Source organism: Mandrillus leucophaeus, unplaced genomic scaffold (genome assembly GCF_000951045.1).
Source record: "Mandrillus leucophaeus isolate KB7577 unplaced genomic scaffold, Mleu.le_1.0 Scaffold8, whole genome shotgun sequence".
Classification (NCBI taxonomy): domain Eukaryota; kingdom Metazoa; phylum Chordata; class Mammalia; order Primates; family Cercopithecidae; genus Mandrillus; species Mandrillus leucophaeus.
In genome coordinates this window covers 3,861,199-3,884,431 of record NW_012108696.1, presented here as the reverse complement: position 1 = coordinate 3,884,431, position 23,233 = coordinate 3,861,199, and the positions used below count along the sequence as shown (strand labels likewise).

General features: G+C 55.9%; 2 protein-coding genes across 7 annotated transcripts in view; one reads left to right on the top strand and one right to left on the bottom strand.

Moving 5' to 3' along the window:
* Positions 1–21,193, top strand: part of RANBP3 (RAN binding protein 3) — a 62,874-nt gene extending 41,681 nt beyond the window's left edge. For 3 of the 5 annotated variants that reach the window (XM_011967408.1, XM_011967406.1, XM_011967410.1), the window contains 12 exons: positions 3,481–3,546; positions 4,412–4,504; positions 5,400–5,527; positions 9,359–9,478; positions 11,660–11,763; positions 12,482–12,560; positions 13,439–13,541; positions 14,085–14,194; positions 16,039–16,159; positions 18,694–18,836; positions 19,358–19,544; positions 19,684–21,193. In XM_011967408.1, the coding sequence (XP_011822798.1) occupies positions 3,481–3,546; positions 4,412–4,504; positions 5,400–5,527; positions 9,359–9,478; positions 11,660–11,763; positions 12,482–12,560; positions 13,439–13,541; positions 14,085–14,194; positions 16,039–16,159; positions 18,694–18,836; positions 19,358–19,544; positions 19,684–19,727 (1,298 nt within the window). In that variant the 3' untranslated portion in view covers positions 19,728–21,193. The remainder of the gene's footprint in view (positions 1–3,480; positions 3,547–4,411; positions 4,505–5,399; positions 5,528–9,358; positions 9,479–11,659; positions 11,764–12,481; positions 12,561–13,438; positions 13,542–14,084; positions 14,195–16,038; positions 16,160–18,693; positions 18,837–19,357; positions 19,545–19,683) is intronic. The other 2 variants (XM_011967409.1, XM_011967407.1) reach the window with 1 other exon arrangement.
* CAPS (calcyphosine) lies at positions 21,121–23,135 on the bottom strand. Of its 2 annotated transcripts, none has more exons than XM_011967412.1 (5): positions 23,014–23,135; positions 22,830–22,936; positions 22,579–22,756; positions 22,259–22,384; positions 21,121–22,105 (listed from the first exon to the last, which is right to left on the bottom strand). In XM_011967412.1, the coding sequence occupies exons 1-5, from the start codon at positions 23,128–23,130 to the stop codon at positions 22,004–22,006; spliced, it is 630 nt and encodes a 209-aa protein (XP_011822802.1). In that variant the 5' UTR covers positions 23,131–23,135; the 3' UTR covers positions 21,121–22,003. The 2 variants fall into 2 exon arrangements, with proteins under 2 accessions (XP_011822802.1, XP_011822801.1); XM_011967411.1 differs by having other exon boundaries at positions 21,123–22,105; positions 22,178–22,384.
* Positions 23,136–23,233: the final 98 nt, after the last annotated feature.

Sequence of the window (23,233 nt, the reverse complement as noted above, 5' to 3'; positions counted from 1 at the left end):
TTTTTTCCTTTTTGAGACAGAGTCTCGCTCTGTTGCCCAGGCTGGAGGGCAGTAGCACAATCTCGGCTCACTGCACCCTCTGCCTCCCAAGTTCAAGCGATTCTCGTGACCCACCCTCTCAAGTAGCTGGGAATCCCACCAGCCGTGGGATTCTTTGGGCACCATCCCTGCTGCGTTGATTAGTGGTGTTCCCTGGAAGGAGGAGCTTGCCTTCTCCGCACGTGTTTGTTGATTGATTGTGTCAACATGGACAGATGAGCTGCTGTTGGCATCAGTGGGTGACCGTCTGTGGTTACTGGTTTTTATTTAATGTTCAGTTGTCCCGGATTCGGCCAGTGGAAGCCCTGTCAGGCAGGTCCCCATTATTGTTTTGAGCACTTACCTTACTTTGTCGCAACAGAAGTCTCCCAGCTCAGCTTCTTTTCTCATCCCAGTCCTGGAGTCTGCATTTCTCAGAGGCACGCTGGTTCTTCACGGAGCGTGGTCTTTAGAAACCGAGGTCTGAGTGCTTGGTGCGGCACTGCGATCTCACTGCCTCAGGTGTAGCCCTGCTTCTGGCCCTCTGCAGACAGAGCTGGGGACACACACATCTTTGTCCACATGATCTGTCACTCTGTCTACCTGCCGGCATGTGGAGATGACGCCAGGGGCACGTGGGTGCCTCCCTTGGTATATTCTGCCCCTCTTCTGGCACTAAGAAACCGGCACCCTCTGTCCTCCGTGCATCGGGCATCACCCCCTGCCCACCCCATGGCTGAGCCTCCTCCCCACTCTGCACCAGCGCCATCCATGCACAGACCATGCACACTCCAGCCAGGCCGCCTTCTCAGCATCTGATGGACACAGTCTCATTCCCATCCCTTCCCTGGTTAAAGTGGGACTCCCTGGGGGGTAAGCATGGCTTCCCGCAGACATCACTTGGGGCTCTCTGAGGCAGGCGAAAAGCACCCTCAGACAGGGAGCCTGCTGGCTTCCCAGGAGGGCAAAGGCTGCCAGCGGGAGGGGTCCTCTTCCTCTCTGGAGTGATACGCGTCCCTCAGAGACTGGTGCAGCATCCTCTAGGGCCCTCACCCCTTGGGTATGTGGCGGGCATCAGGTTCTGGCCATGATTCAGCAACTTGTGTTGCGAACTGTGTTGCGGAAGAAAGTTTCCAGAAGGAGAAGAGACCACCCTTGTTTTCATGGAGCAGGGCCTGTGACAGGGACCTCCAGAGTTTGGCTGCCCCTGGAGCGCACCTTGTCTGCCTGCAGCTCTGGAGAGGGCCAGCCTCTGGGCCCAGCACTAGTGGCAGGTCGGCAAGGATTATCCAAGCCTCCCACTTTGCCTGGCAGCTTGGGCCAGCTCCCAGGCTCCCCTCAGTGTTAGCGCCAGCTCTGCACGGAGCAGAGTGTGGAAGGGAGTGGAGTCAGTCTGTGGCCAAAACATCAGCATGGAGAGCCAGCTTGAAGAGCTTGCTAAAAATTATCTAAATTGTGAATTTGACCTTTTAACAATGTATCTAAATTGCCAGCCTTCTCCTGCATAGCTCCCTGCTTTGGAAATGTAATTGAGTGTTTCCTTCGGAAAAGGAACATCTGGTGGCTCACCTCCGCATCCTGCAGGATCTGGCTTTCCTGAGTTTGTTTTTTATGACCAGTGTATTACGGGAGAGGCACCAGGTCTGCTAAAACAGACTGCCAGAAGCCCCTGGGGCTCAACTCCTTCATACAACTATTATAGTAAGAAGGGTTGCTGCAATCCTCTTGCTGCCCAGGCACAGCGGCGCCTCCGGGGCACGGCGGGAGAGGGATCTTCCTTGGCCTGCTAAATCTTGATTTGATTTTGGGTCTGAAAATGTGGGCTGACAAGGCGTTTTGGGTTTTGTCGTCATCGTTTTAGTGTACAATTGAGTGGTTTTAGTACATCCACAGAGTTGTGCGACCATCGTGATTAATTTTAGAACATTTCCATCCCAAAAAGAAACCTCATCCCCGTTAGTCACAGCGGGCCCCCAGCTCCCTCCCTGAGCCTGGTAACCGCTCAGCTCCTTTCTACCTAGTTGGACATTTCACAGAATTGGAATCAGATAGCATATGACTTTTGGGGGTGTCTTTCCATTGATTTACACCTTTAATTTCTTCCAACAATGTTTTTGTTTTGTTTGAGACAAGGTCTTGCTCTGTCACCCAGGCTGGAGTGCAATGGTACAATCATAGCTCACTGCAGGCTCAAGTGATCTTCCCACCTCAGCCTCCTGAGTAGCTGGGACTACAGGCATGTACCACCATGCCTAGCTAAGTTTTTAATTTTTTGTAGAGTTAGGGTCTTGCTATGTTGCCCAGGCTGATCTCAAACTGTTGGGCTCATGCAGTCCTCCTGCCTCAGCCTCCCAAAGCTCTGGGATTACAGGCGTGAGCCACTGCAGCCAGCCCCAACATTGTTTTATAGTTTTATTTTGTGAAATGTATTCCCAAGTGTTTTCTTTCTTTTGGTGTTATTGTAAATGGAATTATTTTCTTAATTTTGCTTTTGGGTCATTCACTGCTAGCGTTAGAAGCACAATTGATTTGCGTATATTGATCTTGTGTCCTGTGGCTTGACGGGGGGTGAAACTTAGCATGAACGCAGAGCCCCCTCCAGGAGCCATAAAACCACAGTCTCTGTGCCTTGCCCAGGAACAGGCTTGCCTGCCTGAGTCACAGGCCTCTTATGACAATCCTTCCTGGTGTGGATCAGATTAGACCACCATCCCTACTCCTTGTATGGGCGCAGTTGCCAAGACACACAGATGAAGGGGTCCATGTGGACAGGTGGCTGGGCGAGGCTGGGCTCTCGCGCCATCCCGGGAGCCCCTGAGCATTCGCCTTTCCCTCTAGCTTTGTGAACTTGTCAGCCCAAACTCCAGCCTGGGGGGAGCTGGCCCCCTCCACGTGGCCAGGAGTGCTCCCTCACTGAGACAGGAAGCTCGGCAGGCACATCTGGAAAGGAGAGGCAGGCGCACTGTCTGCCACCTTTGACCTTTTCACCATAAAAACCTGTCTCACTTCCCAGACATCTGTAGTGGTGCCAAAGTTCTTCCTGGCCACAGATGCTTGCTCTGACGGACAAACCTTCTAGGAAAGGGAAGCAGGGCCTGGGCGCCTGTGTTCTGTGGCTCCCTGACATTCTCCAGGGCCAGGTGCAGGGCCGCGGAGCAGCTCAGCTCCTGAGCCCGCAGCAGGTCTCAGGCTGCTGGGAAGGCAGCTGATGCCCTGCCTGTCCCCGTGGTCAGCAGCTGGCCCAAGAGTGGTCGTTCCTCCTGCCCTTGCCTCTCCCTCCTCCAGGTGCCTTCCAGGCCTGCTGATCAGACGGGACTTCTATTGTAATTTGGAAATGTTCTCCCTGGTTCTCCAGGCCTGAGGTCACTGAGGCCAAGACCATAGTCCTGTCCTGCCCTTGCCCCCCAGGCCCAGCCCCCACCCAGGCAGGCCTGCTGTTGATCTTTTGTCTTGTGCTTTTAGAGGAAAGGAGCAGTGGCTTCCGGTTGAAGCCGCCGACGCTGATCCACGGCCAAGCCCCCAGCGCAGGTAGGTCACCCACCTCCCTGGGGCGGGGGGTGGCTTTCTGACGTTTTTCAGACCTCTGCTTGGCCAGACCAGGATACCACAGGCTCAGCTTGATTTCTAGAAAGTTCACTTGTAACCTGACCCATGAGCCCTGGAAAGTTCCTTTAAAGAGAGGCTGTCCAGCAGGGAGATTGGGACCCCTGATTGTGAGCCTTGTGTGCTCAGAAAAGTGGGCGGTGGTTGCACGGGAGCATGCTAGGCTTGGGGTGCATCGGGCAGGCTCTGCGCCCAGCAGTAGCGCACTTGGTTCAGCCTGTCCTACGTGTTCTGGCCCCCACATACCACAGTGTTCACCCCAGTTAGCAGGGTGGCTGTATTCCAGCGGCGCGCTGCTGGGGAGCTGGCTGCTAGTGAGGCTGCCAGGGATGCTGCACAGGGCAGGGCACGTGCAGGGGTCCTTGCCCTGTCTGCCTTTGGCAGAGGGACTTCTTCAGCATGGCTGTTTTGAAAAACAGGTGCAAAACGTGCCTGTACCTGACCCCACATCGAGTCCTCAGCCTCCGGGTAGCTGCCTGTGAATTCACTGCTCTCCCCTTAGTCTCTACCTGACTGTTCAGTCCAGCTCACAGAGAACAACTGTCCCTCAACCCCCCACCACGCTACCGTGCTAACTGGATTAATTCACAGATATCAGTTACTGGGAATTTCACTTAATCATATATAAAAATGCCAGATCTGTCCAGTTGTTAAAAAAAGACCTCAAGTTTTTTAAAAAGTGCTTCCCTGCAAAGTGTAGCCCGCAAGGGGCGTGGAATGGGTTGTCTCTGAAGCGCCTGGGGGCAGGCAGGGGTCCACGGGCACTGGGAAGACCACCTTCTGTTCCCAGGTCTGCCAAGCCAGAAGCCCAAGGAGCAGCAGCGGAGCGTGCTTCGCCCGGCAGTGTTACAGGCTCCGCAGCCAAAGGCACTGTCCCAGACTGGTAAGAAACGGCAGCCCTGGCGCCCAGGCCCAGACGGCAGGGTAGAGCGTTCCTGAAGTCGCACCCGGGACAGCAGTGTTGTGACAGAGGTGACTGCTGAATGCACCAGAAATACAGAGAGATCAGGGAAGATGATCCTTTAAATCACCCCCAACCCCAAGCCTCCCGAGCCCTAGCAACGGAGGAGTGAGAGGCGGTTCCACAGCTTCCTCACAGCTCTCGGCCGAGTGTGACTGTGTGGGTGAAACCTGCTTTGTTCATTCACAGTCTTCATAAAAGCAGGCCGGCTCCTGGGAATGAGATTTATCCCTGTGTGTTTACAGACAGAATTGCAGCCTCAGTTTTCACAGGTTATCTTTAAAACTTGAAAGGTCATTTTTTTTTTAATTTTATATTTTTTATATATATATAGATGGGGTCTTGCTCTGTCTCCCAGACTGGAGTGCATTGGTGCAGTCATAGCTCACTGCAGCCTCGAACTCCTGGGCTCAAGCGATCCTCCCACCTCAGCCACCCAAGTAGCTGGGACCACAAGTGTGCCCCACCGCACCCAGCTAATTTGTTTTATTTTATTTTAGAAACGGGGGCTTGCTCTGTTGCCCAGGCTGGTCTCAAACTCCTGGTCCCAAGCAGTCTTCCTGCTTCAGCCTCCCAAAGCACTGGGACCACAGGCATGAGCCACTGTGCTCGGCAGGTTTCTCTTGTTTTTTTTTTAATCCAAGAATTTTGACTCTTTGTAGAGATACCAGGTCCTTCCTTAAAAAGGAGACATGTGCTATGGGCTTTACCATGGGAGGGGCCCTAGACTAGACGTGGCCCAGCCCCTCAGCTACGTGAGTTGGGGTGGGAGGGCCGCCAAGCACCTGTGATTCCCCACTCTCCTTCCCTCCCACAGTCCCCAGCAGTGGCACCAACGGGGTCAGCCTCCCAGCAGACTGCACGGGGGCAGTGCCAGCAGCATCCCCTGACACTGTTGCACGGAGAAGTCCTTCTGAAGCTGCCGATGAGGTGTGTGCACTTGAGGTCAGTGGGTCCTGGGGCAGGGAAGTGCTGCGTGCTGGACCCCTGGGGAGCGGGAGGGCAGCTTCCCAGCACGCTGTGGAGTCCACGCACTGTCGCCTGTTCCGAGCAGTTTCCACGGAGGCCTGTTGTAAGGCTCTCTGGATTTGCTCGGTAGGCTCTGTGAATAACAGTAGCTGACAAACCAAATAACTAGATTCCCAAGGTGGTCTTGCTGAGTCAGTCTGAAGAAGTGTCTCCCAAGCAAGTTCTGCTGGAAGGGCCTGTTGCCCAAGGCTGACCGCCACGTGTCTCAAGGGAGTGATCCTTGAGGGAGGACCTGAACCACTGCACTCCGGGGAGTCACTAGGGCCTGAGGAACGGCTGTCGCTGTTGGGTGTCTTGCAACGTTTAACGTGAGGAATGTCTCCCCTCTCTTCGTCCACACCCACGCCATCCTCAGAGACTCCCATCTGTGTGGTTCCAGTTGAAAAATTTGCCTTGGGAGTCATCTCAGAAATAGTTCGTTTAGGCCGGGCACAGTAGCTCACACCTGCAATCTCGGCACTTTGGGAAGCCGAGGCAGGTGAATTGCTTGAGGCCAGGAGTTCAAAACCACACTGGGCAACATAGCAAGACTCTGTCTCTACAAAAAATACGCAGATTAGCCAAGCATGGTAGCATGTACCTGTAGTCCCAGCTACTCAGGATGCTGAGGCTGGATGATTGCTTGAACCTGGGAAGGGGACGCTGCAGTGAGCCGAGGTCGCGCCACTGCATTCCAGCCTGGGCGACAGAGCCAGACCCTGCCTTAAAAAAAAAAAGAAATAGTTCCGTTTAAGCGGGATATGGATTGGATTATATGGGCCAAAAGCGGTGTTTCACAGCCACCGTGAAATAAGGGACATTGATGAAGAGCCTCCTTTGAAGTTGGCAGAGATGGGTTTAAAGTCAGAGTTGGGGTAACACCACGTGATATCTTCCGTGTAAAAGCCAGATTGGATCTTTGTTTATTTTCCGCTCTGTGTCCATGGCCTGCAGTTTTATACCTCCCATCCCCAGTAGACGCTCTGGCTCAAAGGGTGAAAATAGCTGTCCACAATTAAATTTTAAAACATCCTCATGCCCTTTTTCAAACGAGTTTGCTGAATTGGAAATAGGGATCACTTCCATTGCATACTGCGGCTTGGAAGCTTTGACTGCTGAGGTCTGAGCAGATCAGATGTATGGTTCTGAGTTGGAGAAGGACTTAGAAGTGACCCAGCCCATCCCACCCTCTCCCAATGTCTCTGATTGTCCCTGACGGTGAGTGCACAGGCTGACCTGGCCACACCCACTACCAAGAGCTTGCCCCTCGCTGGAGAGGCCTTGCTCTGTCCCATCCCAGGGGACATAGTCCCTCTTCCTGCCGGTTTGAGCCCCTCCTCAACAGTGTACACAGCTTGTTCCCAAATCGTTGAGCTCAGAAGTTGTGATGTGCCATCTTCCCTCCAGCAGACTGGCCAGCCCCAGTAGCTAATGTTGATCCTTGGACCCCATGGTCCACTGGCTGCCATTCCCAGCTCCTGCATCTGGCTCCAAAGCCACTGCTCCGTGTGGGTCCGGGATGGAGCCACGCAGCCACACCCACAATGCCCTCTGACCACACCCAGTGCTGTTGAGATTCGCCAGGCTCGCCATGTGTATCTTTCTCTGGCCCTGCAGCAGGAGCCCGAGCTTTTCCACGCCACCCACGAACATGACACACACTGCTCATCAGGAACGTGAGCTAAGTGAAGCATCTCCTCTAAGGAGGGCTTAGATGTTGGGGCGACCCATGGGGGAACTTCTGGTACTGTCTTTGGGAAAGTGGGGAAGAGGCTTCCCCTCCTGCCCCACACACACAGAGTCTAAGACTGGTTACAGGCCTTGGGATTCACTCATCAGTTTAAGCGAATCCTCTAAGCAGGCCCCGCCAGGTCATAGACATACGCTGTGGTCAGAAACATTTTGCTGTTTGCCTGCCCCCTCTCAGGTGACTCTGTGGGTTCCGCCCACCCGGGATTAGCAGCAGTCAGTGTGAGCAGGGGGCGCACAGCACACAAAGCCAAGAGCCAGGGAGTGTTTCTGCCGGAAGTGCGTCCCCCCACCGTCTGCAGGCAGCCCCAGTGGGCCTGGGGATTAGCCCATCCTCTGAGGACTTCCAGGTCGCCAAACACGGTGTGTGTTTAATTTTTAAAAGCCACGTTCACTCTTGCACAGGCACAAGGATGCAGCATGAAGTCAGCAATAGCAGAATTTCTAGGGAGCACAGTAGAGAAACATTTAAACTCTTCACTTTCTTCACAGTTGGACCAGAAAGTGCCCTCAGTGCTGTGATTCGCTGATTCTGGGCCTGGCACTGTAACTCCAGGCTTCCCTGCCTGCTGGACACACTGAGGCGATCAGAAGCTGCCTGCAGCCTTTCTCAGCTCCGAGTTCATGGTTGTCAGGGCCCTTCACAATATCTCCCAGGAAAACGCTCCCTGCCTCATGTTCGTGTCCACTGTACACATTCCCAGAGACCTACCAAAAGCCTTTTAAAATTTCTTTTCAAATTCTACACCTTTTTTATCATGTAGTGTAAGAAAGACATATACAAATTACTAGCAACTCCATATTCCATTATCTCAAGATAAATGCATTTGGTCTTAGGCTATTTAGTTACAAAAGTCATGCCTGCATGTTGAAAATATTTACACAAAATGGAAATCCTAGAAAGTAACAAGTGGAAGCCACCCTCCAGCTGAGAGGTCCCCCGGTAACCTCCGTCAGTGGTTTGAATTCTCTCCCGGCTTATTTCCTGAGCATTCCTACACACACACACACACACACACACACACACACACCCCACCCGTACCACATGCACACACACCACACACGCACACCACACGCACACACCACATACACAACCACACACACACCACACACCACATACATACCACACACACACACACCACACACCACATACACATACCACACACACCACATACACAAAACACACACGCCACACATACCACACACATACCCCCACACACACCACACACACACCACATATACCACACACCACATACACCACATACACAACCACACACCACATACATACCACACACACACACCACACATACCGCACACACACAACCACACACACACCACATACACATAACACATGCACACATAACACACACCACATACACATACCACACACACACCACATACACACCACACACCACATACACATACCACACACCACATACACATACCACACACACATACACACACCACACACACCCCCACACACACACACCACACACACACACACACACCACACACACACACACACACGGCACTGGGTTTGCTTTAACACAAATGGAATCGCACTTCTGTGTCCCACAAGCTGCTCTCTCCTGTGATCCATGTATCGTGGGCATGTCAGAGGTCTGCCTCCCTCTCGGTGGTAACAGCTATGCTGTACTTTTTTTCCCCGTATTTTCTAGCGTAAATTATTTTGTTCCTCAGCTAATGATGAGCATCTAGGTTATTTCCTGTCCTCTGCCAGCACCAAGGCTTCTGCAGGGCACAGGTGTTTCTTTTTTGTTGTTTGGAGATAGCTTCTTGCTCTGTCACCCAGGCTGGAGTGCAGTGGTGTGATCGTAGCTCACTGCAACTCCCAGGCTCAAGCAGTCCTCCTGTCTCAGCCTCCCGAGTAGCTGGGACTGCAGGCACGTGCAGAGGAGACGCGTGGAGTGCATGATCTGGTGTGGAATTGCTGGGCATCCGTCTGGGCCAAGTGTGGCACTGGTTTTGATTACTCTGTTTTGTTTTTGTTTTTGATAGGAGAAAGAGCCCCAGAAAAATGAGTCCAGCAATGCCTCTGAAGAGGAAGCCTGTGAGAAGAAAGGCCCCGCCACACAGCAAGCCTTTGTGTTCGGGCAGAACTTGAGGGACAGAGTTAAGGTATGTGAGCTGTTGAACCAGCTCATTGACTTTTTATGCCTTCCCTAGGTTCAACAGCAGGCAAGTCAGTAGATTTTCCTTTTAACAGGGGAGGGGAAACATGGGACAAAGAAGGTGTTAGTGAGGCAGCCCCGTGGCTGCCGGCACAGTCAGCTGCTGGCGTGCAGTGTGCTGGGCCCTGGCAGTTCCCCACCAGCGGCCCAGGCTTTGGAGCCCTCACCTGCAGTGGCTTCTCAAGTCAGAGTCCCTGGTACTCATGGTAGCAGGGGACAGGGGAGGTGACTGAACCTGAGGCCTCAGTCTTTCATAGCAGAAAAGAAAGACAGCATGGTCCAGTGCTCTCAGCTCTGCCCAGAGGTTTCTGTTCCCGTATTTCAGGGCTTCTCCATTTTGACACTAGCAGCATTATGGCTGGACCATTCCTAGTTTCTGAGGAGTCACCCTGGACACTGCAGGGTGCTGAGCAGCATCACTGGCCTCCACCCACCCAATGCTCCTGACATCTAACAACCACAAATGTCCGCAGACGTGGCCATTATTCCCTGTGGGGTAGAATCGCCCCCATTAAGAACTGTCACCTTTTTTTTTTTAAGTGGGGCAGGGTGGGGTGACGACACAGTCTTCTCTCCTGAAAAGGAGCAAAGCATCTGCCACCTCTTGGCTGCCCTCCAGGCATGTGGTCCTAGTTTGCAGACTGTGGGGTGGGGAAGGGCTGGCAGTGGTTGGGAACAGTGGCCCTGGACCATGCACTGGGACTCTAGGAAGACCAGGGTCAGCCAGCAGCACCTTTCTCAGCCACAGACGTGGAATGTGCTACAGCATCTCTAGAAACTCCACTGGCCAGAAGTTTCTTTCAGAGCCCAAGAGGCGGCATCGGTGGCTGTGTCTAGAGACATTTGTGGTTGTCACAACTGGGAGGTACTTCTGGAGGCCAGGGATGCCACTCCACCCATCGCAGTGCCCAGGATAGCCACACCACAGGGAATGATCTGGGCCCAATGGCAATATGTCAGTAGTGTCGACGGGGAGGGCCCTCGAAATAGAAACCTCTCTAGCATGCAGAAAGGACCGGCTCACATTTTCTGCTTTCCTTTCTGTTACTCACCGTCCAACAGAAGCCCAAGTCGAGAAGCATGGAAAGTTGATGTTGCTGTCGCCATGGCTTTAGGCAAAATAATGAGTCCCTCAGGGGCTGCTCCCTCCAAGGAGGAAAGGAGGGCAAGAGGCGGGGAAGGGCTTGGCCCATGGAGCTCAGGCCCTGTGGAGTCTCTGCCTTGAGTCTGGGGAGACGGCTGCTTTGAATTTGGTGGGGTCGGCTTCTTGCAAAAGTCAGAGGCTTGCGTGCACTTCGCAGTCTCAGTCAAATCCCAGCCTCTCCTTCCAGGGCAAACGTGAGCCATGGATTCTTTTTTTTTCTTTGGACACAGAGCCTTGCTGTGTCATCCAGGCTGGAGTGCAGTGGCATGATCTCTGCTCACTGCAACCTCCACCTCCAGGGTTCAGGTGATTCTTCTGCCTTAGCCTCCCAAATATCTTGGATTACAGGCACTCACTGCCACACCTAGCTAATTTTTTGTATTTTTAGTAGAGGTGGGGTTTCTCCATGTTGGCCAGGCTGGTCTCGAATTACTGACCTCAAGTGATTCCCCCCCAGCCTCAGCCTCCCAAAGTGCTGGGATTACAGGCATGAGCCACTGCGCCCAGCCAGAGCCGTGATTTCTTAACCCTCTGAGCCTCTGCTTCCTTGTTGGTCCCTAACATCCCCCTCTCAGGCTTCATGAGGATTAAAGGAGATCGTGCATTTGACAGACTCAGCATAGCAACTGGTAGGAAAGAGGCCCTCAAGAAATGCTGTTTCTATCATGTTCATAGTAAACCCCCCAAAACACCAACTTTGTAAAATTGTGTTCTCCGTACAAAGCGTTGACCAAGAGGCCAGCTTAGGTGTGGTTTTATAACAAGATGGAAAAGGCTTCCTGAAGCCTCATGAGCTCTCTTTCCGTCTTAACTGTTAAAGCAAAAGGTGGTGGAGTTGATTACAGCCCTGCCCCCCAGCACATGCATGTGCACACCCAGCCGGGTGCAGGAGAGGGCTCATGACTCCCGGCAGCTCCATGCAGCTCAGGGGCTCTGCAGACACCACCCCACCCCCGATTACTGAGCGCTTTGTCTCATTCCCAGCTGATCAATGAGAGCGTGGACGAAGCTGACATGGAGAATGCTGGACACCCCAGCGCAGACACGCCAACCGCAACGAACTATTTCCTTCAGTATATCAGTTCCAGGTGTGTGTCTTGGGCCCAGCGGCCAGCCTAGCATGGGGATGCAGGTGGCCGCAAGGGCTTCTGCCACAGAGGGGTCTGTGGTCCCCGTGCCTGACTCAGACCCACAATCCAGGTTACTCTTGGGCCTGTCTCTCATTCCCCACTCTGGGCACAACCGTGGGTGGGCCAGGATTGTAGGCCTTGTTCTGTGATTCACTGGACGCCTGAGACAGGACCAGAGTTCTGTGGGCTTGTCCAGGGGCCCATGGAGGATACAGCCCAGCCCTTGGAGTGTGCCCTCTTGTCTTGCGGACCTCATGCCCAGAGCAGAACAGAGCAGGCTAGAGGCGACTCCTTATCCTGGGTTTGGGCACCTGGGGCAAAGACCTCAGCATGCCCTTGATTGACATGGCTGGGGGTGATGCTACCCACGGCCCAGCTGCCCCTCCAGGTATCTCAGAAGAAAGCGTGTCCTGCCTGGGAGATGGGCGGGCGGAGCAGCTGGAAGGTGGCTTCCCTCATACTGTGGGTCCCTCCGTCAGAGCGAGCTAAGGGCTCATGTTTCCAACGGCACAGGGAGGCATGTGGCTTCCTGCCTCTGACACGCCACCCTGTGCACAGTAGGGGAGACCCCTCCACTGTGCCCTCTGTGCTAGTGTGTGCTCCGTGGGTGCCCACACATTTGCCTAGCCACATTCCCACGTGACACCCCCACACTCACTGCACATCTTCTCTTCAGTTTAGAGAACTCAACCAATAGTGCCGACGCCTCCAGCAACAAATTTGTATTTGGCCAGAACATGAGCGAACGAGTTTTGGTGAGTGGCCGTGTTGGGAATGTTCTTGGGGACCAGAGGTGCTCGGCACCAGCCCCAGATCGAGGGGACATGGAGAGCGGGGCTGCTGTGTTGTCCTTTGTGAGATGGGGGTGGCTTCAGTAACAAGTGAGAGAGGGAAGACCCTGCTCAGACTTGGCGTGAAAACTGGCCGGGGCCACTGGCCACCCAGGAGCTGGCATTCGCTCTTCCCAGCTCCTCCCTGCTGACCAGGGCCAGCTTCCTCCCAAGATGGGCTTCCCCGGAGGCTGCAGGGCCCTGCTGGCAGTCAGAGTCCACGGTTCCTCCCCACCAGGCCAACTGACAAAAGTCGTGTGGGACAGGGCTGCCGGCCTCCCTGCTCCTGTGAGCATAACCGCGGCCAAGGCTTTGAGTGCAAGAAAGGCCTGTCTCCGTTCCCAGGAGCCCAGCCAGCCTGGGAGAGGGTTCTAGAATGGCTTGCCTACCTCTTTACATGTGTTCCTTTTTCTTCCTGATTCCACCCAGCTCCACTGTGACTGCGTGAGGGCCTGTCCTGAGCTGCCTGGTCACTCTAGCTGTCTTGAGTTATGCTGCATTAAGGACTCTGCAGCTTCTCTTCCTTTATGGCCACGCTGCCTTTTTTCTATTTCAATGAAATAGTCAAAGTCTTGCCTCACCCAAACGGAGTGTCCAGTGTGGTCCGAGGGGACTGTCGGCTGGCGGCACTCACCCCCTGCTGATGCCTGAGGGACCACGTGGGGAGCTCCCAGGCAGTTCAGGGTGTCACCAGGAGCGGGCAGGAGTGCTGGGGGCAGCATGGTGTTGGGGGCCAGGCAGAGAGGTGCTCAGAGCTGCAGCTGAAGGACCACACAAGCTCCCTCTTCCTTGTATGCCTGCAGAGCCCCCCAAAATTAAACGAGGTCAGTTCAGATGCCAACAGGGAAAATGCAGCCGTCGAGTCAGGGTCTGAGTCCTCGTCCCAGGAGGCCACCCCTGAGAAAGGTATGTTACCGTCTCGCCGCTGCATGGAGCTCATGGTAGGTCATCTTGGGGGATGATGAGGGGATGCTGGGTCCATTCACACCCCCAGCCGGGAGGGATAAGGGGCCCAACTCCCGCAGCAGTAACGACCACACGTCAACCAGCTACTAAGCCAGGGCCGTGACCTCCAGGGTCCTGCCTTGCAGTGAGCAGAGACAGGGGTTTATGATAAGACTCTTACTCGAGGGGCTGTGTCGCCTTGTGGCTGTGGGGAGGGTGGGGAGGCGCAGACAGCAGGCATGGAGGAGTCCCTCACTGTCCCCCTGTCCTCTGCTCAGCAGGAACAGGAGAGTCTAGGGCCACACTTGGCCCCCAGATGGTCTCCCTGCAGCTTCCGAGACTGTGTGCCCTGGCTGTGTCTAGGGACCACTTGGGTTGCCAGGTCGGGCCTGCCAGGGGCAGCTGGCGTCCTTGAGACCACAACCGACCCTCTCATCTCCTGTGAGCTGCATGCTCTCCCCTCGCCAAATAATTAGTCAGTCTTTTTGGCCAATAACTTTTCAGAGTCCCTGGCCGAGTCGGCAGCCGCCTACACCAAGGCAACAGCGCGGAAGTGTTTGTTGGAAAAAGTGGAAGTCATCACCGGGGAGGAGGCGGAGAGCAATGTGTTACAGGTGAGGGGCCGGCCCCTCCTCGATGGCCCTGGGTCTTCCATGCACCAAGGGCTGGGCGCACATCCTCTGAGCACACAGGCCTACCCCTGAGATGACAGAGGGGCCACTGGCTCTACGCTCTGGGACTTTGTTGGTGGCGCTTGTAGAGAGCTTAGGCTCTCTCTGCAAGGGGTTTCTTGCATGTCTTTGGTTTCAGAGGAGGATGATCTATTTGAGACACTCTTTTGTTTTAAATTTTTTTGAGACAGGGTCTTACTCTGTCATCCAGGCTGGAGTGCAGTGGCACGATCTTGGCTCACTGCAACCTCTGCTTCCTGGGTTCAAGAGATTCTCGTGCCTCAGTCTCCTGAGTAGCTGGGATTACAGGGGTGCACCACCACACCCGGCTAATTTTGGTATTTTAGTAGAGACAGGGTTTCACCCTGTTGGCCAGGCTGGTCTTGAACTCCTGACCTCATGTGATCCGCCCGCCTTGGCCTCCCAAAGTGCTGGATTACAGGCGTGAGCTCCCGCGCCCAGCCTGAAACATTCTTGATGGTTCAGGGAATGACGAAGACTGTCATAACAAACATCTCTTGTAACCCAGAGCTAACTGTATTTGTCACCTGACATCCTGTGGTGTCTTCGTAGGGAAAAAAATCAGGTGCAGCCAGAGCTTCCATCCCACTGTCCCCTGTTGGCATCCCCCATCCCCTTCTCCTGAGGCCACACCACCCAGGTTGGGCAGCATCCATCTGCTTCCTCTCCTGTGGCACATAAGCATGTGTCTGTGTCTGTAAACCAGGTGGCGTATTGTGGGGTTTTTAAGAACCCTGCTTTTTTTTCCCCACTTACATTTTGTAATCTGTTCATGTTGAAAGAGATTGACTTAGCGGGTATGTGGAAAGCCATGTAGGGGTGTCTGTCTCGTATTTTTCTTTGTTTATATATACACAACCGCTGTATTGAAATAGAGTACACATGCTACATAATCCACCCTTTTAAAGCATACAATTCCATGGTTTCTAGTATATTCACAGAGTCAGACAACTTTCACCACAATCTAATGTACATTTTTGCCCCCAAAAAGAACACTGTCCCATTCCCCCAGAAAGAGCATTGTCCGTTCACAGTCACTCTTCCTCCCTCCCCAGCCCCTGGCAGCCACAAATCCACTTCGTGTCTCTGTTTTTTGCCTGTCCTTGACATTTCATATAAATGGCGTCAGTGGTGCACTATGTGGCCTTTCGTGTCTGGCTTCTCTCACTGAGCCAGGGGTTCATCCACCTTGCGGCAGGGGTTGGAGCCTGATTCTTCCTTAAGACTGAGTGAGATGCACTGTGGGGACAGGCCACATGTGTCCGTCCATTGCTCCTTGAGGCTGGGCTACGGCGAATGTGCGCGTTCATGTGCGATCTGCGTGTGAACACGAACAGATGTTCCATTTCTCTTGGGTACATACGGAGGAATGGAATTGCCCGAGCATGTGGTAATTCCTTGTTGAGCACTTTGAGGAGCCGCCAGACTCTCTTCGACAGCAGTGGCACCGTGTGGCCTTCCCACCGGCAGTGTGTGAGGGTTCCAGCTTCCCCCCGTGGGTACAGCCATCCTAGAGTGCACAGAGAGGTTTCTCACTGTTGTTTTGCTTTTCATTTCCTTAGTGATTCTTTTAATTTCCGATATCCCTTTTAGAACGTAAAGCCTGTTCTAGCTTGAGGGCAGGACAAAAACACTGACCAAGGTGGCCCCCAGGCCATCACTGGCCAGCCCTGGCAGTCCACACAGGCTAAAGGGCGACTCTCAGGGTGTGGCTGCAGCAGGACACCAGCTGGGGTCCCTGCTCACCGGCGGCTACTGTGTTCCAGATGCAGTGCAAGCTGTTTGTCTTCGACAAGACCTCACAGTCCTGGGTGGAGAGAGGCCGGGGGCTGCTCAGACTCAATGACATGGCATCCACGGACGATGGCACGCTACAGTCCCGACTAGGTGAGCTGCAGAGGGCTGGGCTGTGGCCACAGGAGGACTGGGGACTGTGCAATTCCAAAGGAAACGAAGCTGGGGAGATCCTGACCCTACCCTTGTGAGAGTCAAGGCACAGAGTCGGTCCCCCATGAGAGCTGCCCCCCAAACCCACTCCCTGCTCACAGCCCTCAACACCACCCTCGCACACTGGCTCCAGCTGCCAGCTTGTCCGTGACTCTCTTAGTGTCAAAATGGACAAAAGTCTATGGAAGTTTTTAAACTGATTTTCTGACAGTGAAAGTGGCAGGTTTATGATAGAAAGGAAAACAAAATCAAACATCAAGTCTAATCTCTTGATAAAGAGAAATTTTGGCTGGGCACGGTGGCTCACACCTGTAATCCCAGCACTTTGGGAGGCCGAGGTGGGCGGATCACCTGCGGTCAGGAGTTCAAGACCAGCCTGGCCAACATGGCAAAACCCTGTCTCTACTAAAAATACAAAAATTAGGAGGGCGTGGTGATAGATGTCTGTAATCCCAGCTACTCGGGGAGGCTGAGGCAGGAGAATTGCTTGAACCTGAGAAGCAGAGGTTGCAGTGAGCCAAGATTGAGCCACTGCACTCTAGCCTGAGCGACAGACCGAGACTCTATCTCAAAAAAAATAAAGTATACTGGTTTTGAAAAACTTTTATGTTAATATTCCACTGACAGTTAATGGACTTTTCCCTATTGGACGTTTAGCTTGGAGTACCTGCATACACACGCCCACTTAGGGAAATCAGCCCGTGTGTGCACATTTGAAATGTGGGCGTGTCCTTTTTTTCCTTCTAAAAGTGATTTCACTCCATCACCCAGGCTGGAGTGCAGTGGCGTGATCGTCGCCTCAAATTCCTGGGCTCAAGTGATCCTCTCACCTCAGCCTCCTGAGTAGCTGGGACTACAGACGCACACCACCACATCTGGCTGATTTTTTATTTTTGTCTTTGTAGAGATGGGGTCTCCCTGTGTTGCCCAGCCTGGTCTTGAGCTCCTGGCCTCAAACAGCCCTCCCACCTCAGCCTCCCAAAGCGCTGGAATTACAGGCGTGAACCACTGCGCCGGGACCATCTTTTTGTTTTATCTTCCTGAGTCAAAGCGTCTTCTGGCCTTTTCATAAATACGGGTTTCAGGCCCAGCAGTAACTCAGATGGCCTCCTTGAAGGGTAGTGTTCATGTACTTCGATCAGAAACACTGTCCTAGTCAGAACAGACGGGTGTCCCTGCAGGCTGGGACTGCTCTTTTGTTCCCCATGGATGTCTTTTTTTTTTTTTTGAGATGGAGTTTCACTCTTGTTGCCCAGGCTAGAGTGCAGTGGCGCAATCTCGGCCCACTGCAACCTCCGCCTCCCAGGTTCAAGCGATTCTCCTGCCTTAGCCTCCCGAGCAGCTGGGATTATAGGCACCCACCACCAAGCCTGGCTAATTGTTTTATACTTTGAGTAGAGACAGGGTTTCTCCACATCGGTCAGGCTTGTCTCAAAACCTCTGACCTCAGGTGATCCACCCACCTTGGCCTCCCAGATTACAGGCATAAGCCACCGTGCCCGGCCTTATGGACATCTTGTGTTTTTCCTTTTGTCTCGTGAAAATGTTCAAATGTCAGTGGAAGGAGAGGGCATAGAGCGCTGAGCCCCCAGGTCATCCCCTCTGCCTGGGTCATCAGCCTGTAGCCCCGTGGCAGCAGTGCCCTCCCCAGCCTCGGGGAGAGCAGGATCACCCCTGTCTTTCTCCCACTCGGCCTCTGAGGTGGGCACCTGGGCTCAGGGAGATCTGTTTGCTGAGTCGGGGCAGGGGGACAAGTTTCCGACCCTCTCCAGGCCTGCTCCAGTGGGGAGAGGCGGCCGGCAGGAAGACAGGGGCTTGGCTGAGTCCGTGGGGTGGGCCCAGGCCTGGTGCGGGGCTGTTCCATCCTCTAGAGAGTCAGGGCCCTCCCATTTCCCTCCGTAATCTGCTGCCCTCAGTCCTCTTGTCCCCTCTCCATGGAAGCGCTAAGCTGTGGTCCTACCCTGCCTTCTCCTAAGGAATCCAGAGGGCAGGGCTGGCCCACTCCGGGGAGGCCAGTCAGGAGGGCGTGGACTCCCACGGAGGCCGATGTCTCACAACACAGGAAGCGCACACACCTTGAGTGTCAGTCCCTGCCTCCCGCAGCCCACCCTGTGCTCGTCTCATCCCCCCTTCTCCACGGGAACTGCCATCCTGGTGCCCCCCTGTGTGGACCAAACACAACCTCCCACAAACTGCATGTGGCCTCTGGCCACTAATCTGCAGCACCAGCCTGTGCGGCCACCCACAGTTGTGGCCTTCAGTGGTCCGGCTAGGGGAGGAGGAGCCCCGCCCCGGGAGCAGGTGTGCCAGGGCTGGCCTCAGGAGAAGTCTTGCTCTGTGGGTAGGTCCTGGGAGGATCATGGGCTTTTGCGCGCTGATGTTGCTTTCCCTCTGGACTGTGTTGGCTCTCAGAGCTGCCTGTTTGGGAGGTGGCCGGGGTGGGGGCCAGGGCTGAGTGGCCTTGCTGGTTGCAGTGATGCGGACCCAAGGGAGCCTGCGACTGATCCTCAACACCAAGCTCTGGGCCCAGATGCAGATCGACAAGGCCAGCGAGAAGAGCATCCGCATCACAGCCATGGACACCGAGGACCAGGGCGTGAAGGTTTTCCTGATCTCGGTGAGCCAGCCACGTGGGTGCATCTGGGGCCCCTCATCCCGCCGGCCATGTGGGGGTTCCTGGGCACACAGATAAGCAGGACGGTGGGGAGGGGAGCAGGGAGGGGCCTCAGGTGCTGCCTGGGACACCAGAAGCACTATGGGACCTGCCAGTCCCAGCCTTCAGGAATAGAGATCATGTTCCTCGTCCTCTTCTCACCCCAGAGAAGCCGCTGGGGTTTGGCTGAGGGGTTGTGATGTGTTCAAGGCTAAAAGCCCTGTGGGATGGTCACCTCTGTCCTGTGTCATGGTGTCACAGTCAAGTCCACCAACCCTGACCTCTGGGATACTCCCAGCCACCTGGGAGTGGTGGCATCCTTTCAGGGAGAGGCCGGCAGGCCCAGGGCCCGGGGCCGGTGGCCTCCCCACAAGGCCTTGTGGCAGTGTCACCTCTGAACCTTGGGACTTGGCACTTGTGTTCTGCAGAAGACAGGAGAGGGTAGGACTGGGGTCCGGGGATCTCATACCCTCCTCCCGTCCCAGGCCAGCTCCAAGGACACGGGTCAGCTGTACGCAGCCCTGCACCACCGCATCCTGGCCCTGCGCAGCCGTGTGGAGCAGGAGCAGGAGGCCAAGATGCCCGCGCCTGAACCTGGGGCAGCCCCGTCCAACGAGGAGGATGACAGCGACGATGACGATGTCCTGGCTCCTTCAGGGGCCACCGCAGCTGGTGAGTCTGGTGGTCCCTACCCTGGGGGGATAAAAGGAGCTGCCCACCATCCTTGATCCAGTGCTGATCTCCTAGCGGGGGTGGCCAGACCTGGGAAGTGCGGGCTCCATCCTGACGCAGGGCTGCTGCTTCCCTGCAGGTGCTGGCGACGAAGGGGACGGGCAGACGACCGGGAGCACATAGCGGCCGGGAGCCCGGCTGCACACCAGGCTGCTGCTTTGTCCGTCTGTCCGCCTGCCCACCCGCCCCCACCCCGCAGGCAGCGTCCAGGTGCGGGGCCGGGAACCACACACCCCGCTGGGCCGGCCACAGTCTGGACCCGCACGTCCTGTTCAAAAGCAGACTCGGGAACTGCCTGAATGTGGTTTGGGACATGAGACCTCATCATATTGATGAGCAAAACAAACAAGAACATTTCCTCCCTCCCCTCCTTCGAATTGAAATGGCACATTAAGACTTGTCACGGCTTCTCACTGGGACTGGAGACCTCGTTCCTTCACCCTGCGTGTCGCCAGCCTCTGGGTCCAGCCAGAGCCCCTGGCTTCTCCGCTGCCCACACCCTTCCCTCCCTGCTGTGGGGCCCCGCCCTTGTGGGGAGCAGCTGGCCCTCTGCCCCTGCCTGGGGCTCCCCGACTACAGTCCTGGGACCCCCGCCCAGCCTGGGGACTGCTCTGAGTGTAGACACTGGGCCCATTGGACATGCTGTTAACTACTATCTTCATTTCCCACTTCCCCTCTCTGATTGGGGGTGTATATTTTACATCTGTTTTTCTTTTTATTTTCAAAGGCTTTGTTTTGGTTTCTTAGGTTAAGATGCTCTCAAGCGTTGAGCAGGCACAGCTCCGTTGAGGTCCCTGTCCCCCACCTGTGGTTCTGGCCTCTGAGGTTGGGGGGTCACTTGTTTCCCACCCCAGGTACCTCCAGGCTGAGTCACAGGGTGATGAGGAGTTGGGGCCCTGTCTGTCCTAGGCCTGGAGAGTGCCTATCTAGGAAAAGGTCACTGGACCTGGAAGGGTCCCCAGGGTCCCCTGACTCCTGTCTCCATCTGTCACGTGGTTCACCATCATCAGGCACCAGGCGCAAACTGCTTCCGCTGTTGGCCATCCCTTCCCCAGCCGCAGGTGTCACTGCCCCCAGGACTGTCCAGGGCCAGGGGCCTCTGAGAGGCAGAGGGGTACCCTCACCAGGTCTTGGTGGAAGAGCCAGGGGGCTGGTCCCAGAATAGGCGGTCTCACAAGCACGCAGCACACTGGAGTGGACGCCTGTGCCCACCTGACCCTGGGGTGTGGCCAAGAGCCAGCTGGCACCACCCACCTAGGGAGGCTGAGGAGGAGGTCCCCTGGGCACAGGGCCTCTTTGGGACTTCAGAGGAAATCTCCCAGCCCCACCCTCGGAGGGTTAAGAGAAGACCTCCTGCAGCTGTGCCGCCCACACCTCTTGGTCGCCAGAGCCCTGGCCCACAGCCCCCAGCAAGCCTGAGCCAGGGAAGAACCAGAGGCCCTCCCGAGAGACCCAGTCACACGTCTCTGCTTTAAGCCTTAGCCAGCTAGTGACGAGTACAACGAGATAACGCCCATGTGTTTTGGAACATTTATGTAAGATTGTCATATGAAATGTATTTGGGAACTACATTAAACTTTTAACTAAAACCCCGGCCTCTGCATGCGCCAGGGGCCTCAGGAAGCCCCTGACCAGGAATGGCCTCCACCTCCCCGGGCCAGGACCTCCGGCAGCCTGGGGCCTCATGCTCCCACCCCACGTGTCACCAGCACTGGAATCCAGCCACAGCCCTGGTCTCTCCATCGCCACCCACACTTTACCCCCAACCCCCCTGCAGGTCTTCTGCCCCCGCCCAGGGCTCCCAGCCTGGGGCTGCTCATGAGAGTGTAGACACGGGGCTCGCTGGACATGTGAACTACTATTGTATTCCCCATTGCCATCTTCTGATTGGGGGTTGATGTTTTACAGATGTTTTTTTCAAAGGCTTTTTTTTTGTTGTTTCTGAGGTTAGGATGCCCCCTTGCCCCTCGCTCCACACCTGGGCAGGTCCAGACTGCCTTCCAGGATAGCCTCCACGCACCGCCTCCCACCTGGGCTTGCCTGGCTTCCTGGGGGACGCGCAAGGGAGGGGTGGGGAGCAGCAGGCCGGGTGGGGGGATCAGGGGACCTTGGCGGGGGCATCCGCAGGGGCTGCAAGGCCTCAGGTCAGCATGGCGTGGGTGGGGACAGCTTTTCTCCCTGGGGTCCTAAGCCAGTGACTCGTGTTAGGACCTTTGTCCCTCCTCCCCCTGGTGGCCCAGCAGGGACCTGGTCTAGCCGGTCCTGCAGCCTCTATTCCCCCACCTGCCCCTCCCCGCTCTGTGGTGTGGCTGCCCAGGAGAGAAGAGGCCCAGGGAAGGGAGGTCTCCAGCGGGGGTGGGGGTGACAGGCCAGGGCAGCAGGGCTGAGCCCGGAGCTGCTCACAGCTGCCAGGCACTGGTCATCATGGCCACGAACTCCTCATCTGTGTTCATGGAGGCACTCACGCCGCTGTAGTAGTCCTGGAATTCCGCCAGCGTGACCTGGGAACAGAGGGCCATGAGGGGGCGGCCCAGGAACTGCCTGGGGAGGGGACCCCCTGCGCAGACACCCACCTGCCCGTCCTTCTCAGAGGAGTCGAAGTTGTCCAGGAAGCGGCGCAGCACCTCGTCCTCGGTCCACTCCCCACTGCGCACCTTGGGGTGGGCACGGCCACTGTACACCCCGCGGAGGTCGTCCACTGTCACTACGCCGTCCCCACTGCGGTCCAGCTTGGCAAATGCAGCTGCGATGACTGCCTCCCGGGCCTGGGACATGGGGGGCTAGGACAGAAGATGGTGACTGGGGGTGCTGGGTAGCAGACCCAAACCCCCAGGACACTGCAGAGCACCGGGGCTGTCACCCCAGCAGGCGCCTCTTAGCAGCTCTTGGGGAGGAGTCCCCTGTCTCCACATCTCAGCATCCTCTGTCGCCTCATGCCCAGGGCACACGCCTTGACTGCGAGGTGGGGGCTCACCCGCAGCGCCCGAAGGAACTCCTCCAGATCCAGCGTCCCGCTGCCGTCGCGGTCCCACCTCCTGCACACACCCTCTGCCTCCGTCTGGTCCAGCACCAGCCCGAGTTTGGCCAGACCCCGCCCGAACTCGTCAGCATCCAGGGATCTGCTCCCGTCCCGGTCTAGTTGGCGGAAAAACCTGGGGACAGGGGACACGGTTGGAACAGTGGTCTCAGGGGCCAGAGTCAGGAAGGTGAGAGGGGACAGCTCACCTGGCCAGGCCCTGGATGCCCGAGGCCCCGCGGGACAGGCACTGCGCCCGGAGTTTCTCCATGGTGGCGTCCACAGCGTCCATGCTGGGTCTGGGCTCTCTGGGCAGCTGGAAAGGGGAGAGGTCAAGGTGGGGACTCCCGCAAGCCCGCCCTGGCCAACTGCCCCTTGTTCAGACGCTCTCACCTGGCCTGCGTCTGTCCCAGAGTCCTGCCTGCCGGGCCTTCTGTTAGCTGTGTCGTGCCTGGGGAGACTGTTGCTAGCGGGAGGTGCCTCTGGAGATGGGGCGGGGCCCAGCTGCATGAATGCACTGTGCTGGCGGACAGTGGATGGGGGGGAGAAGGGAGGGGAGGGGAAGAGAAGGGGAGGGGAGGGATGGGTGCACCCAGCCTGACTGCTTACTCAA

Excerpts from the sequence above, each read along its gene's own strand:
- CAPS (XM_011967411.1), bottom strand. The coding sequence starts at position 23,130 with ATGCAGCTGGGCCCCGCCCCATCTCCAGAGGCACCTCCCGCTAGCAAC. Across the intron at positions 22,937-23,013 it reads CTGGGACAGACGCAGGCCAG|CTGCCCAGAGAGCCCAGACC; the intron begins GTGAGAGCGTCT and ends TCCCCTTTCCAG. Across the intron at positions 22,757-22,829 it reads GGCATCCAGGGCCTGGCCAG|GTTTTTCCGCCAACTAGACC; the intron begins GTGAGCTGTCCC and ends CCCTGTCCCCAG.